Source organism: Phascolarctos cinereus, unplaced genomic scaffold, assembly GCF_003287225.1.
Source record: "Phascolarctos cinereus isolate Bilbo 61053 unplaced genomic scaffold, phaCin_HiC Scaffold_4;HRSCAF=312, whole genome shotgun sequence".
NCBI lineage: Eukaryota > Metazoa > Chordata > Mammalia > Diprotodontia > Phascolarctidae > Phascolarctos > Phascolarctos cinereus.
Window position 1 is genome coordinate 461049305 of NW_027555847.1, and position 15316 is coordinate 461064620.

The 15316-nt window shown below is 35.5% G+C and overlaps 1 protein-coding gene across 1 annotated transcript in view; it reads left to right on the forward strand.

The window, feature by feature from the left end:
* The window catches only part of TRAM1 (translocation associated membrane protein 1), a 40407-nt gene that overhangs the window by 5794 nt on the left and 19297 nt on the right, over window positions 1-15316 (forward strand). The window contains exons 2-6 of the mRNA XM_021002088.2: window positions 8339-8402; window positions 9977-10098; window positions 10203-10319; window positions 12209-12267; window positions 13570-13654. Coding sequence (XP_020857747.1) covers window positions 8339-8402; window positions 9977-10098; window positions 10203-10319; window positions 12209-12267; window positions 13570-13654 — 447 coding nt within the window. The remainder of the gene's footprint in view (window positions 1-8338; window positions 8403-9976; window positions 10099-10202; window positions 10320-12208; window positions 12268-13569; window positions 13655-15316) is intronic.

Consider the following 15316-nt stretch of genomic DNA (forward strand, 5'->3'; position numbering starts at 1 on the left):
GCAATATGGAAGGGATAACTGTATTAGCTGTTCTTCACTATTTCTACTGATTTTTTTCCATCATCATGTCTTTGCTTGCACAGTATTCATGGAACATCTTATTCTATTGACTTTATCCTTTCTCCCCTTCCAGCTCCCTGTGAACTCTTCTTTTCACTCAAGGCTTAATTAAGATGTGAAGCCTTCCCTAGAAATTCTCTCTACCTCCTCAGATTTCTCAGAGCATTTTGTTTGGACCTTCCCTTTGCACATATCATATTCTGCCTTAGGATAGTTATTTGTATACCTTTTCAGCCTTATTTCACACTGCTTCCCTTTTTATAACTGTCTACTCCTGATTTCTTAAAATATGAGCACCCTTTGAGGGCAAGGAATGTTCAATTTCATCCTTTTTCCCCCCTCAGTATCTAGCACAATATTATTTTTAAAGTATGTTTATGGAATTGAACATGTCCTTAACAACAAAAAAAAGAGAATCATAGATTGAGAGCCAGAAGGAACTTTACAGATCATCCTCTAGTCTAACCTTTTCACTTTAAAGATGAGAAACTCAGATCTTGAGATGTTTAAGGTCACAAAGCTAGTATGGAGGCAGAGCCGAGATCTGAACCTAGGTCCACTGACCCCAGATCTAGCACTTATACTATACCAGTTACCCAAGGGCATCATTTCTCAAAACTTTAGGGTTTTAGGACCCTTTTATACAAAAAAATATTAAGGATTCCAAAGAGTTTTTGTTTATGTGGATTATATCTATTCATATTTTCCATATTAGAAATAAAAACTGATAAATTGTTAAGTATTGATTAAGTCATTTTAAAATAATAACAAATAAACCTATTCCATTTTAACATGAATGTGACATTTTTATGGAACAATAACTTTTAAAAAAAAGTTTTAGTGAAAAGAGTAGCATTGTTTTATGTATTTTTTGCAGCTCTCTTAATGTCTGGCATAAGAAAATATTATATCTGCTTCTACATTCAGTCTCTCTCAGTATGTTTTAGCTGAAGCATGTGAAGAAAATCCAGCTTTACATAGATAAGTAGTTGGAAAAGGTTAGCAAACTGTAACAGATAAATAACATCTTAATATTGTTATGAAAATAGTTTTGACCTACAGACCAGTAAGAGTATCAGGGGTCAGTGAACCAACACTTTGAAAACCACTGCCCTAGAGGGAAGATTTGGAGAACATTATTGTAGAAGAGAAAGAAATGTCCTTTGCGAAAGGAAGCAGTTCTGGGGGATGGTGTATACCCCAAAATGAAGATTAAAGGGGCAAATATTAAGGGATAAGGGGGTAAAATTGTCTCCTGGCTCCATCTTTCTAAGAAGAATGTTCAGTAATTTGAAGCTTGTTTCCCAAAGGTCATGGCCATATGCTAAGGGTTAGTGCTTCAATAACAGTTACTTAATTTTCTTTGACCTCAGGTCACACTAACTAGCTTGGAACAGTTTAAAAGGTTTAGTTAGTTCAACAAACATTAAGTAGGGGATATTGTGCTAGGCACTGAAGAATATGAAGATAAATAAGATAATAATCTTTTTCCTCAAGTGAAATGTAGTAACTAACTTACATAAAAATATAACATAACTTTTAAGGCCAAAAAAATATATATAATAAATAAGGCCCTTGATTTTATAATGGAAATTAGTAAGAAAATAAGATTTGACATTTGGAAATTTGCTTTATAAGCAGCTTCTTCAGAATGCATATTTTACTATAAACAGGTCAAATCCTGTGTTAAGAAAAAACAAACTTTTGGGGACAGCTAGGTGGCACAGTGGATAGAGCTCCAGCCTTGGGGTCAGGAGGACCTGAGTTCAAATCTGGCCTCAGACACATAACACTAGCTGTGTGACCCTGGGCAAGTCACTTAACTCCATTGTCCAACCAAAAGTAAATAAAAACTTTTTACATGTAAATGAGAAAAAATAATTTAAATTTTTTTAAAAATTAAAAAAAACACCATAAATGTTTCTATAACTTAAGAATCCCAGTACAATGAATTTGTATGATCATTTTGACTTCATGACAACCCTGTTTTAAGATTTCATGGATACAATTTTTCAGTTACTAAGAGGGAGTTTGGCAACTGAAGCATAATCCAGGAACCAGAAGAGTAAGGGAAATGGAATGAAGGAAGCAGGAAAGAAAAGAGTGAGGGTGAGTGAGCTGTTTTTCCAAAATGGGAAGGAAGGGAAAGTGGGAATGGGATAAAATTGACTTGGAATATTTCAGAGGCCAAAGCTGGGACTAACAGTAGCAAGAATAACCCAGAACTGTTGGTCAGGAGGCAGCTCTGAATAAAGAGAATGCCCAGTGACAGTCATATAGGCCAGGCTACCTGGGTGAGGTAGGGAGCTTCCCCATTGATGGAAATCTCCAAGCTGTGCTGACAACCTGTCAGAAGCATCGTAAAAGGGATTTCTGCAATAAAAAGGAGATTAAGCCTAAGTGACTAATAATGTTGTTTTCAACTCTTAAGATTCTATGATTTTAGGTTGCAATATATTTCTTAATCAGACTCACCTTCTCAACTAGTTTACTTAAACTGATATTAAGTTAGTTTGCCTTCCTTGGCAGATACAGGTTAAGGACAAGGTGGCATGGGAAAGGCTCAGGAAGGAACATGCTGGATAGAATTTCGTTTTCTACAGATTTTTGATTTGTTAGGCTTAATGACACATGTAAAACCCATCTATGTAAGCGTAACCAATTAGGAGCAATGTGAGTTAGTGAATAGGAGCACTGAACTTGAAATCACAAAACCTGGGTAGAAATTCTGGTTCTGGTATTTACTTACCAGTAGGTTCAAAGATGTTCAGTAACTTGGATAGTTTTCTTATCTGTGCAGAGGTGGTAATGATTCTTGTAACCCAATTGCAACTTTGTTGTGCAGATCAAGTAAAAAGATAAATAGAAGTCACTGTCAATTTAAGCTGCTCTCTTAGTCTTTTGTTTTCCTCTTTTTGAAGGGAACACTACATTCTAAACTAAAATTCATTTTTGAAACGTAGGACAAAATAATATGCCCATTCCTGTTACTTATAGGATTTGGTGTTATGTTTTTTTTAATTTTTTAACGTATCTCAAAAGTTGGAAGAGACCTCATAAGCCATTTAGTCCAACTTCCTCATTTTCTAGATGAAGAAACATGGAGATCAAGTGAATTAGGGTCATAAGGTAGGAAGTATTAGAGGAGGGTTTTGAACTCAGGTCCTCTGGCTCCAGAAATATTTTTTCCTCTATTGTTGTTCAGTTGTGTACAACTCTTCGTGACTGTATTTGGGGTTTTCTTGGTAAGATGCTGGAGTGATTGGCCACTTCCTTCTCCAGCTTATTTTACAGAGGAAACTGAAGCAAACAGGGTTAAGTGACTTTCCCAGGGTCACACAGCTAGTGTCTGAGGTCACATTTGAACTCAGGTCTTCCTAACTTCAGGCCCATTACCCTTTCCACTGCACCACCTAGCTTCCAGTCTCTTGAAGATTATCTAGCTGGTAGTCTAGCCTAAGGATCTCATCCCCTTTGCTATGAGCAATCAGTGCAGAGACAAATTATACAGTTCCTACCCCGAAAGAGCTTATGTTCTTTCTTTGTATTTGAACAGCCGGGTTGTGTAATCAGATCACCAAGTCTCTGTGATGAGAAATAAAGGTTTAATTAAATAATGTATATTTTAGTGAAATGTGAAAACATTCATGCTTAAACTTTGTAGAATAACACTTGTAACTTTTTGTTTTTACCACTCTTTCTTTCCTGAGAAGCCCTGTATTTTTAAGTTTTTCACTTAGTCTGAATCCTAAGCAACTCATGTAAGTGAAATGGCTATTTTGTAGTTGTAGTCATGTGAATCATTCACTGTTACCTATGATTTCTAATGAGTCTCTTCTCAATAAAGTGTCTGTCCATATGAAACAATGTAATTTAAGTAGTTTAAAGAGATGATGCTTTTTTTTTTTTTTGCAGTGGGGCTAAGTGATTTGCCCAGGGTCACAAAGCTAGTAAATGTTACGTGTCTTGAGGTCGGATTTGAATTCGGGTCCTCCTGAATCCAGGGTCAGTGCTCTATCCGCTGTACCACCTTGCTGCGCCTTAGTACAGTTTTTCTTTCTTTTTTTTTCTTTTTTAGGCAATGGGGTTAAGTGACTTGCCCAGGGTTACACAGCTAGTAAGCATTATGTGTCTGAGGTCACATTTGAACTCAGGTCCTCCTGAATCCAGGGCCAGTACTCTATCCACTGCACCACCTAGCTGCCCCTTAGTACAGTTTTTCACATTACTCCTTGAATACATACAAAAAAGAACTTAGAGTTCACCAGCTGGCCCAAGGATACTGCTTTTCAACCTCTTCCTCCAATCTCTTTTATGTAACCCACTTTTTCCTATAAGCTTTCATGTTAAAATTTGTTTTACCAGGAAATTCAATGACCATTAATGAAATACCTGATGTTTAGAAGTCACTTTGCTAGTCTCCAGGACTGAAAAGACAAAAACAAAATTACATCTATCCTCAAGATTACATTCTTTAAATTTCTGTGCAAGTTTACGAAACTAGAGAATAAGCCTTTTGGACAAGGACTGCTTACTGTAGTAAATTAGGAAATTCTCACTGCCCTACTGAACTGTAAGGAAGTGCTTAACCCTCTTCCTGTGGTGATCAAGAGTCAGTAATTATGTTTACCAATACCTTATGGTCTGAGAGTTGGTGCATCCTGCATTTTTTCTGCAGGTAGAAGGTAGAGACCTAATGTTATTTGGTTTGGAGAAATCTCATTAAGTAAAATGTCTATGAGAGAGTATTAAATTTTGTTAAGGGGCAGTAAGATGTTAAGTGACTTGTCTAGGGTTACATAGCCAATATGTGTCTATGTCAAAAGACTTAGACCTAGTGTTTTTTGGGGGTTTTTTTCCTTTTTTAAAATTTTTCTTTTTAATTTTCAACAATCACTTCCATAAGCTTTTGAGTTTTAAATTTTCTCCCCATCTATCCCTAAGACAGCATGCAATCTGATATAGGCTCTACATATACATGCCTGTTAAACATATTTTCATATTAGTCATGTTGTAATAGAACCAATAAGAAGAACCACAAGAAAGAAGAAACAAAACAAAACGGAAGAAAAAAAGAGCAAATAGTATGTTTCCATCTGCATTCAAATTCCGTAGTTCTTTGGATGTGAATAGCATTTTCTATCATGAGACTTTTGGAGATGTCTTAGATCCGTTGCTAAGAAGAGCCAGGTCTGTCAAAGTTGTTCATCTCGTAACATTGCTGTTACTGTGTACAACGTTCTCCTGGTTCTGCTTATTTCACTTAGCATCAGTTTATACAAGTCTTTCCAGGTTTTTCTGAGGTGTGCTTTCTCATCATTTCTTATAGCACAATAGTATTCCATCACATTCACATACCACAACTTGTTCAGCCCTTCCCCAATTGATGGGCATACCCTCAATTTCCAGTTCTTTTGCCACCACAGAAAGAGCTGCTATAAATATTTTTGTACATGTGGGTCCTTTGGATACATACCTAAAAGTGATATTGCTGGGTCAAAGGGTATATACATTTTTATAGCCTTTTGGACATAGTTCCAAATTGCTCTCCAGAATGTTTGGATCAGTTCACAACTCCACCAACAATGTATTAGTGTTCCAATTTTCCTACATCTTCTCCAACATTTATCATTTTCCTGTTTTGTCATGTTGGCCAATCTGATAGGTGTGATGTGGTACCTCAGAGTTGTTCTCATTTGCATTTCTCTGATCAATAGTGATTTAGAGCATTTTTTTCATATGACTATAGATAGCTTTAATTTCTTCATCTGAAAACTACCGAACCTAGTGTTTTCTAAATCTAAGTCTGGTTCTCTTATCTTCTGTAACATTAGTCTCCAAACTTTTGGTCCCATATCCATATGTTAAAATATTTTCTTTAAAGTATTTACTCCTGACATACGTGTACTTATTTATAAATTTTATACATGTACTATTCCACTACTATGTTATACGTGCTATAAAACATACCATGTTAGGGAAACCCAAGTTGAACCAAAACATATTTATATTGGAGGTGAAACAATTGTGAGGATATATCTGAAGGCATGGGAAAACAATCTTAGACCTTGTACTGTTGTTGTTGTTCATCCTTCATTTTCCTTTTCGAAGAAGACATTGCAAATGAATGATATCTTGACTTGCTCGTGAATTGGATTTAAGTGAGGTGGAGTTGAGTGAATCATTAGCTTCACTCTGTCTTCCAGAGTCATTGAAGTCCAATGGCAAGACAAAAATTAGGACTACTGGTGATAGTCCAGGATGCAGTGGATGGCTGTGGCATTTTCAAAGGGCAGCTGAAAGGATGTTAATAACTACCATTCATAATGTATCTACTGTAGACTCTTTTACAATAAAGTGTCTCGCATAATCAAAATCATTCAAGATTTGACAGATGATATAACAGAAATAACGCTGTTCAGTGACCTGCTAATAATACACATCAGGTAAAGCATAAAGTAGGCATACATGCTCACTAAAGCTATTCATCACTATAAACAAGATACAGAGTAGAGATCAGGTCAAAGAGGAATTATTCCGTATGGATAGAGAGGTCTTCCAGATGTTCCTGTTTGCAGATGACATTGTGCGGATCATGCATCATGCCCCAGAACATTGTAGAGCCTCTTGCAAGGAATCTGTAATCAGTCAAAAGAGTTTGACCTCTCCATCTGCACAGGAAAGACCAAGTAGATAAGGAATGTCTCTTGCCCAAATTTCAACATGCATTTCGATGAGTGCATTATAGAGCTTATGCAGCAGTATTTGGAACAAACTGTACAGATGTGGACAAGGTGTTGAGTCTGAATGGGGGAAAAAAAAAGAATGGGTTGGGTTGCTTTTGCAGACTTGGCAAAGCTTCACTGATCTTAAGCTTCCCATGAAAGCAAGACCCATCTTTTCATTGTCAACTGTCTACAGGTGTTGTTCTATGACAGCAAGAAATGGAATATACCTACTTCTGAAGAATTCCAAATGAATGTCACCCAGTGGGCAAAGGAGAGTTGCGTGGTGGATGTAAGCAAAGTGCAACTTGTTCTTTGAAGCTCTTGATAATAACAGGAGTAAATGATGTCATTGAAGAATTGTATGATGAGAAGACTGGGCTGGTCACATAACAAAAGGTGACACTAGGCAGGTAGCCAGTATTCCTCTGGTATCTGGGGTGTTGGGAGAGAGCAAGGAAGGCAGACTTAAAGGAGGATACGGACAAGAGGTGCCCAGAATGGTTGTGCAGGACTGGGAGGCAACCTGCATCACTGGAAGAAACTCTGGAGTCTATCCACTCCCCCCCGATCTTCAACTCTGCTTGGTTTCAGCTCCCCTCCCAGGAGAAGCTGTTTCTTCCAGTCTCATCACCATGCTGTTACTTCAGCCTTGAATACTAGACAGCTTCCTCTGCCCTCTGATCAGAGGGCTGGAGCACTGACCTCCTCCCAAAGATTTCCTTTATAAAGGACCTGAACTTTGTGGCCCACTCATTTTTTACCTGTGGCTCTGCTTGATTTCAACTCCTGGGAACAAGATGGCTCTTTGCCCTCCATCCCCCACCCTTTGAACTTCTTTTTGTATATTGTCTTCCCCCATTGCTTGTAAGCTCCTTGAGGGTGGGGACTGAATTTCTTCTTATTTGTATCTCTAACACTTAGCACAATGCCATAGTAGGTGCTTAATAAAAAACATTTATTGAATTGAATCCATGTGATCACAGATCCATTTAAATAAAAAGTGTATAAAAGCAAATTAAAATGAATGAAAGAGAAAATAATGTACAATAATTTTTCATTTGTTAACAATATAGAATCTTTTCCTCTTGCTAAAAATTGTTTTCATGAGAACAGTGATTGAATATTCCTTTTTAAAATCTTTCTTTAATGTTTTGGGGTTTTTGGTTTTGTTTTGGTTTCTTAAATTTATTTATTTATTCATTCATTCATTCGTTTGTTTATTTATTTATTTATTTGTTTGTTTGTTTTGCTGAGGCAATTGGGGGTTAAGTGACTTGCCCAGAGTCACACAGCTGGTAACTGTTATGTGTCTGAAGCTGTATTTGAAAACTCGGGTCTTCCAGACTCCAGGGCCGGTGCTCTATCCACTGCACCACCTTCTTGCCCCCCAGCCTTTTTTAATGGCTTCTGTATCTAAGGATCAGAGCATCACCATAATCCCTTTCCTCCCTAGTTTGGATTTAGGAGGATGTATTTGATGGGCATGTGTCAGGTTCTTCAAGTTGATTCAGGACTCTGGTTTGTCTTAATTTTTTTTTTATTTCTTTCAGATTACAACAAAAGCAGCAGTTATTTTTGTTACTCTTCAATACAATGTTACCATTCCAGCTACAGGTAAGTACCTTTTAGAATTTGTTATTGTGATGAGCAGAGCACAAAGTAGCATTGAGAATTCTGTAGACTCTTGCTTCTGCTTTAATCTTTACAGATACCTTCATTAGTAGGAAGGAACTCTAGTTTATTGATGTTCGTTCGTGTTGTAGTGCAAAATCCATAATTTTTGACTGGCATCATCCAGTAGTGTATTGTATAAAAATTAGTCTTTGTATTTTCAGTGCTTGAATTATTTAAATTTTTTTATTGAGTAGCTTAAGAATCCATAATGAGCATTCATTCTTTCAAATTTATTTGGTATGTACTTATTAATTTTACACTCACTTGTATAAAGTGCTTGTGTATCTGTGTGTAGAAGTGTGTAGAAGTGATCTTGCAGATTTTCTAGTTCGGGGCTTGACTTGTAAACCTCAAATCAACTCACATCCCCCTGCCCCCAAGTATAATGTAAGAGTTTGGATCATGTTTGTCATTCAGATTATATAGTTCTAGGCCTGTAGGAATAAAGATTTTTGAGCTTAACATTCATTCTCAAGGTGTTCTACACTAAAAAAAAAATTAGTTGAGAATAAATAGTACACTGGCTTAGTGATTGCCTGAATTATCTCGTATTACCACCCAAATTACTTTCTCCATTTCAGAAAGCAGTATTTTTCCTAAAATATTCCATTAAAGTTAAAACTTTTTTTAGTAAAGCTTTATTAGAAGGAAGTAATAGATACTGTGGATGGAGAATGACCATTAATACAATTATTCTTTTTTTTTTTTGTGAGGCAGTTGGGATTAAGTGACTTGCTCAGAGTCATACAGTTAGTGAGTTATTATGTGTCTGAGGCTGGAGTTGAACTCAGCTCCTCCTGACTCCAGGGTCGGCGCTCCATCCACTGCACCACCTAGCTGCCCCTTAGTACAATTTTTCACTTCACATACAAAAAAGAACTTAGAGTTATTTTTGTTTTTTTAGAAGTCTTCAGTGTAATAACCAGGAGATTAGACCTCATGATCATAAAAAATTAAAAGTTGCCTCTAAGCTAAGCAGAATAAAAGGGAGAAGGGAAAGATAAGAACTTCTAGAAATCTATGGGAAAGATATTAAGGAATAAAGTACTTACTGTTTGATTAGAATTGGTTTATTTTTTTTTTAATTATGGTAATTGACAAGTACTAGTCAGCAGAACCTGAGTTCAAATTCGACCTCAGACATTTGACACTTACTAGCTGTGTGACCCTGGGGAAGTCACTTAACCCCAATTGCCTCACCAAAAAGCAAAAAAAAAAAAAAGTAAAGTAATCAGAGATGCTTATGTTAATTTAACTCTTATCTTTTCTTACATAGTAGCATAAAGACCTTTCCAGATAAAATTGAGTTTTTCCCTCAAAAGTGTAACTGCTTCTAAAGCAGTTTCTTATTCGGACTTCCCCCTAGGAGCAGATTTCTCTGGGGAATTACTAAAACTTAATTCTTAGTTTTGTTTTGGTTTTTATTGTTTCCATAAAATTATGTTGTACTGAGTTCTATCCTTAATTAACAATCTTAACATGTACTATTGTTTGGTTTTCTTTTTGATCTTCAGAAGACCATGCAACTGAAACCCTCTCTTTCTATCACTATGGCATCAAAGATTTGGCTACCGTTTTCTTCTACATGCTGGTAGCAATAATTATTCATGCCATAATTCAGGAATATATCTTAGATGTAAGTACCTTTTGTGGCTTTCTTTAAGGTAGTATACAGCATTATGAAATGAACTTGTTATATACTTGGATTTCTAATAATTATTAATGACTATTTTTTTTTAGAAAATTAACAGGCGAATGCACTTCTCCAAAACAAAACACAGCAAGTTTAATGAATCTGGTCAACTTAGTGCATTCTACCTTTTTTCATGTATTTGGGGCACAAGCATTCTAGTGTCTGTAAGTATTGCCTATGCTAAAATTGTCATATGCAAAAAGCTCATGATTTAAACACCAAATAGAAAATATCCTATTTAAATACTGTCCTCCAGTTTATAAATGAATTTTGTTTTACTGAAAATTTGAATTTCTGCTGTTTATCTGCTATGAATGTGGAATTTGAGGTGATACATTTGTTGTTGAACTCCATGCTGTGATTAGTTTGTTTTGTGATGTTTTGTTTAGAATGCCATACATTTATGGACTACACATTTATGGTCCCTGAATCAGGAAAAATATGTTTATCTCTTGTATCCACTTGAAGGCAGTGTCTGTATTAGCAAAAAAAGATTTTTAAAATAGCAGTGACTTTAATACTGCTGGTGCCCAAGGGTGAGATGTTTTCAGCCATTTCCCACAAATAAAGCCCACCAGTCGAAGCACTTTCCAGAGAGCTTTAAAAATATTGCATACGTTTTCAAAGAGTACAACCAGAACCTTGCTTGTATCATTCTAACTAATGGAAAAAGTAAGAACTTTTATTTTAAAGACATTTGTTTCTCTTGATGTTTTTTTTCTCAAAATGTGTCATCTTCCACAGATATTTGTTTAACTATGATCTAGAAGTTAGGTTTTTCTAAAACCATTACAGTTAGGGGCACTTTTATTTAAAGTGTACTTTGGATATATGAGATTTAGATTTTTGCATTAGATTAAATAAGATTGGTAGGCTGTTGGTGAAAAATTGTTTTGGTTAAAGAAACAAAGCCATTTTAACATTTTCAAGGTAGATGTTGAGGTTGCATCAACCAAAAATGCATTTCCTTTCTACTTTTTTGTAGTCCATTATCTCCCTCCATTTGTTATAAATTGGTTGCTTTAATAATACTTTCCACAAAATTAGTAAAAGTAGACTCTCAAATTAATGAAGACATTTGGAGACTAGTTCTGCATCCAAGTTCATAGGAATGATGTTTTCTTGATTTACAGTGAATTCTGTTAAATAAAATTTCTTGTGTATCAGATGTTTTTACCAGTCCATATGAGAGTCAGTCTACAAAGACATTGTTTTGATATTTACATTTTTGGTATGTCAATATTTAATTCAATGAAAAGTTTTTTTAAAATTCTCTCTTTTGGAGGGCCTATTTTAATAGAAGGATAGGTGGTAAATATTGCAAAATTTTTCTTTTACAGATTTAAGAAAGGGCTTAAAATGGGATAGATCCTGAGCCCAGGGTATCTGTAGTGGGAGGGTCTAGGAAATCCAAGAAGTGAAAATGGAGCTATCCTGAATTTGGGATCTGTTAGTAAGAGCAAACAACTTATAACTGATATGTCTTCCTCTCTACACTGCATAGTTTTCATGTTTTGTCAAGTTTATTAAAATGGAATTCTATCTTCATAAATATTTACAAGAACAAATCTTTCTCTTGGGCTATCAGGAGATAATAAGTAAGAATAAGATCGGATATCTTAGAATAAAATTTAAAGTGTTTTTCTTTTTTCAAATAAATGCTAGTTAGCTTGACTATCAACAAATCAATAATATTGTTTATGTATTTTAGATTACTATTTGATTATATAAGTTTTGTTCTGTGAAGTTTGGATTCAGTCAGAGGGCCACACTTGATGACCTAGAGGGCCATGTATGGCCTCGAGGCTGCAGGTTCCCCACCCCTATGGGGATAATAACACCCCTGTGTTATTATTTTAGCAAATCAACAAAAATTTTTGACTGTCTTGACCGCCTACTTAAACCTTAAAATCATAAACTTTAGGAGTAGTTTAGTCCCTTTATTTCATCACTGGATGTGATGAAATTTTGGCATCAAAGAAATGAAAATAGTTTTCTACTTTATTTTTGAGTTATCTTCTATCAGCTAATTTTTATGTCAATACTGTTGTAGGAGAACTTCATCTCAGATCCAGCTATATTGTGGAAGTCCTACCCCCTTACCATGATGACGTAAGTTGTTTTTAGTTTGCTTTTATTGATTAAAGAAAATAGTTCTGTTAAATGAAAGAGCATCAAATGTTAATTAAAGCTCAGTATTCCTTACACTTGGCCCTTTTATTATGTTCCTCTTGCCTTTATTCTTGTTCTTACTTTTTCACTTCCTCTTCTTTGCTTTCTTCTCTATCCTCTTGCCTTTTTCTCTTTAGCTTTGATCCATTCATTCCTTCATATTTCTTTTTCATCTTTTAAGCTTAAATCAGTCCCTCTTCCACAATCCTTTTCCCATAGTGACTTCTTCCTTCTCTGAATTCTCATCACCCTTATATCCTGTGCCATTCATTTTAAAAGTTAATTACATACAGTCCAGTATGCTTCTCTGATTTTTTTAACTTATATCAATTTTGTCACTCAACAGACTCCAGAGTTCCCTGAGAGCAGAGAATGTCTCTTACATTTCTTTTTTATATAACTTACAGTACTTGACAAATAGAAGTATTCCCTAATAATTGACCTAACAAGTGGGGATGGGTGGGTAGAGAAGGAGAGATGTAAAAATCAAAAAAAGGAACTATAGAAGTATGTCTCTGCAACCATGTTTGCTGAAATGCCCATTACATTGAGTCCTTTTTTTTTCCATAAGAAATAGTACTCTTTAAATAAATGTCAACTGCATTTTCTCTTTGGGTTCTTATAGGCCTTTAAAAGTGCCTGTTATATGTATCTTTTCTAAAATTTGCAAATCTACACTCTATACCCTAATGCTGCTCCACTCTCCATTGGGTATACATACTCCTTTTGCTTTCCTTCCTGTCGTTTCTGCCTTCCTCTTGTTGCAAGGGTCTTCTCCTTCCTTCCCTCCTATCCCAAAACTAAGTCTGTGTCTCATACCTTCAGCATTAGTTTCTTTGTGCTTTCCAACTAGCTGCCCTGATAAACTAATCAGTGTTTATGTACTAATAAAAAAAGCTGGATTTGTTTTGTGGTAATTTGTATGGTAACTGGTTGACCTATAGAGATAGTGTCCTTTCTTTTGTTTAGTAAGCCTGGAAAAGGACTACAAAGAGGGGGATTTCAGGCCTGTTTTGTGAGGCAAGTGGCTTGTCGGGATCTGTTTTGAGGGTCAATAGGGCATTGCAAGGTATCCCTCTAATCACACCACTCCCTGTTGTATATTTGTAATATAAATACAGTAAGAAGTGGTATGATAAATAACCCTGTGATTGACCCTGACTTCCAATATTTGTTCTCTTCTGTATTCCTTAAATATATTATGTTTTTAAAGTATTTATTTCACTTTCTTGTGTTGTACAGATTTCAAATGAAGTTTTTCTACATATCACAGCTGGCTTACTGGTTTCATGCTTTTCCTGAGCTCTACTTCCAGAAAACCAAAAAAGTAAGCTGGACAATGTATAATTTTAAAAATTATCTTACTACCAATTTTTTTTTTAATTTCTTGGAGGAACTTTTTTTAAATTTTATCCAGTATCTTTTTTACTCACATTATCCTCCCCTTCTGCTTACCCTCCCCAAACCTCCCTTCCCCCCCCCAAAAAAAGTTTTCTCCATTCTAAAACATAAGTTTGGGTCATTCATTTGATTTCAATTTAACTCAAACACTTCAAGAGCTAATAAGTGCAGATTTTGAATGGTGCTAATGGTCATAATTTTACTATTGCTTATTTTTTCCAAGATAGCATTTTCATTCTGAGTTTGGACTTTAACTATACTATAATTGCCATCAGCAGTTCACTTCTTAGCTGTGTCATAAGGACTAAGACATTGGGCAACTGAAGTATGAATAGTTCTATGTAAGTTTTAGAGAGAATTCAATACTAAGAGAAGTAACTCAAAGCTTAAGTGTTTTTGATGAACAAAGTCATCTCATTCTTTCAAAACAAACATTCCTAAAAAGAGTGGATCTTCTTTTTAAAGTATGGGAAAGTTGTGGTTTTTTTCTTGAACATAGTAAGTAAAATTCTTAAGTAGAGCAGACAATTGACTTTCTGGTCACCTTACTTCTGTACTTTTCTCAAAGCAGAGCCTTGCATTACAAAAATTGTCTTTGCCAGTTTTTTTCCCCTAAAGCCTCTGTCATCCTTATTGTCTTCCACTAAAATAAAGCTACTTACCATTATTCTCAAACTCTTTTCCTGTTTGTACTAGATTTTTAATATTCTCATCTGTCCTTTTCCTTCCCTACCTTATGCTTTATTCACACAGACATTCTCTCATCCACTTTTCTATTTCTGCTTCCAGGAGCACTTCTCTCTATGCCTGACTTGTTCTCCTGCACTTAGAAGTTATTCAAGCAACCTCTCACTCCTTTCAGAACTCCATAAAATCCTCCTCAATTCACCTATCCCAGTCTAATGACACATAATAATATAGTAGCTAAGATTCAGGGAGTCTTTTAAGCACTTGACTTATATTCTCATTTGATCCTTAACAACCCTATGAGATAAGTGGCATTATCCCTATTTTATAGATGAGGAGACTGAACCTTAAAGAGGTTTTGTGACTTGGCAGTGGTCACACATCTCATAAACTTTAGATACTGGAGCTGAACCAGCTCTTCTTGACTCCAGCACTCTTTACATATGACTTGTGAGGGATTGTAAACATATTTCTTGATATAGAAAAATAGTAATTTGTGGATAGTGGCCATTGCTTTTTTCTTTTGTGTTTATTTTGCTTGTTTTATAATACCAACCTTCACTGATATTGTCTGCTAAACTTATAACTGCAATGAAGTCCATGGAAAGGTCAGCATTTAGATATTATTGGAGGATAGTTCATTTTGGGGGGCAAAAAAAGAATATTTTATCACTTGTAAATGTGTGAAAAATAGGTCAAAAGATTATTACTCTTTTTTTATAATGTTAAACTGTTTTGAGATCAGGGGAAAAAAGGCGGGGAGGGTTATGGCAATAATTTTCAGTGCACTTCCACCCTCAGTGTTGTCATGAAGGATCTTAGAGGGTTTTTTTTTTGCTATACTAATAATACCTTAGACATCACAGTGGCAGAATTCCACTAGTCCATACCCATTACATGA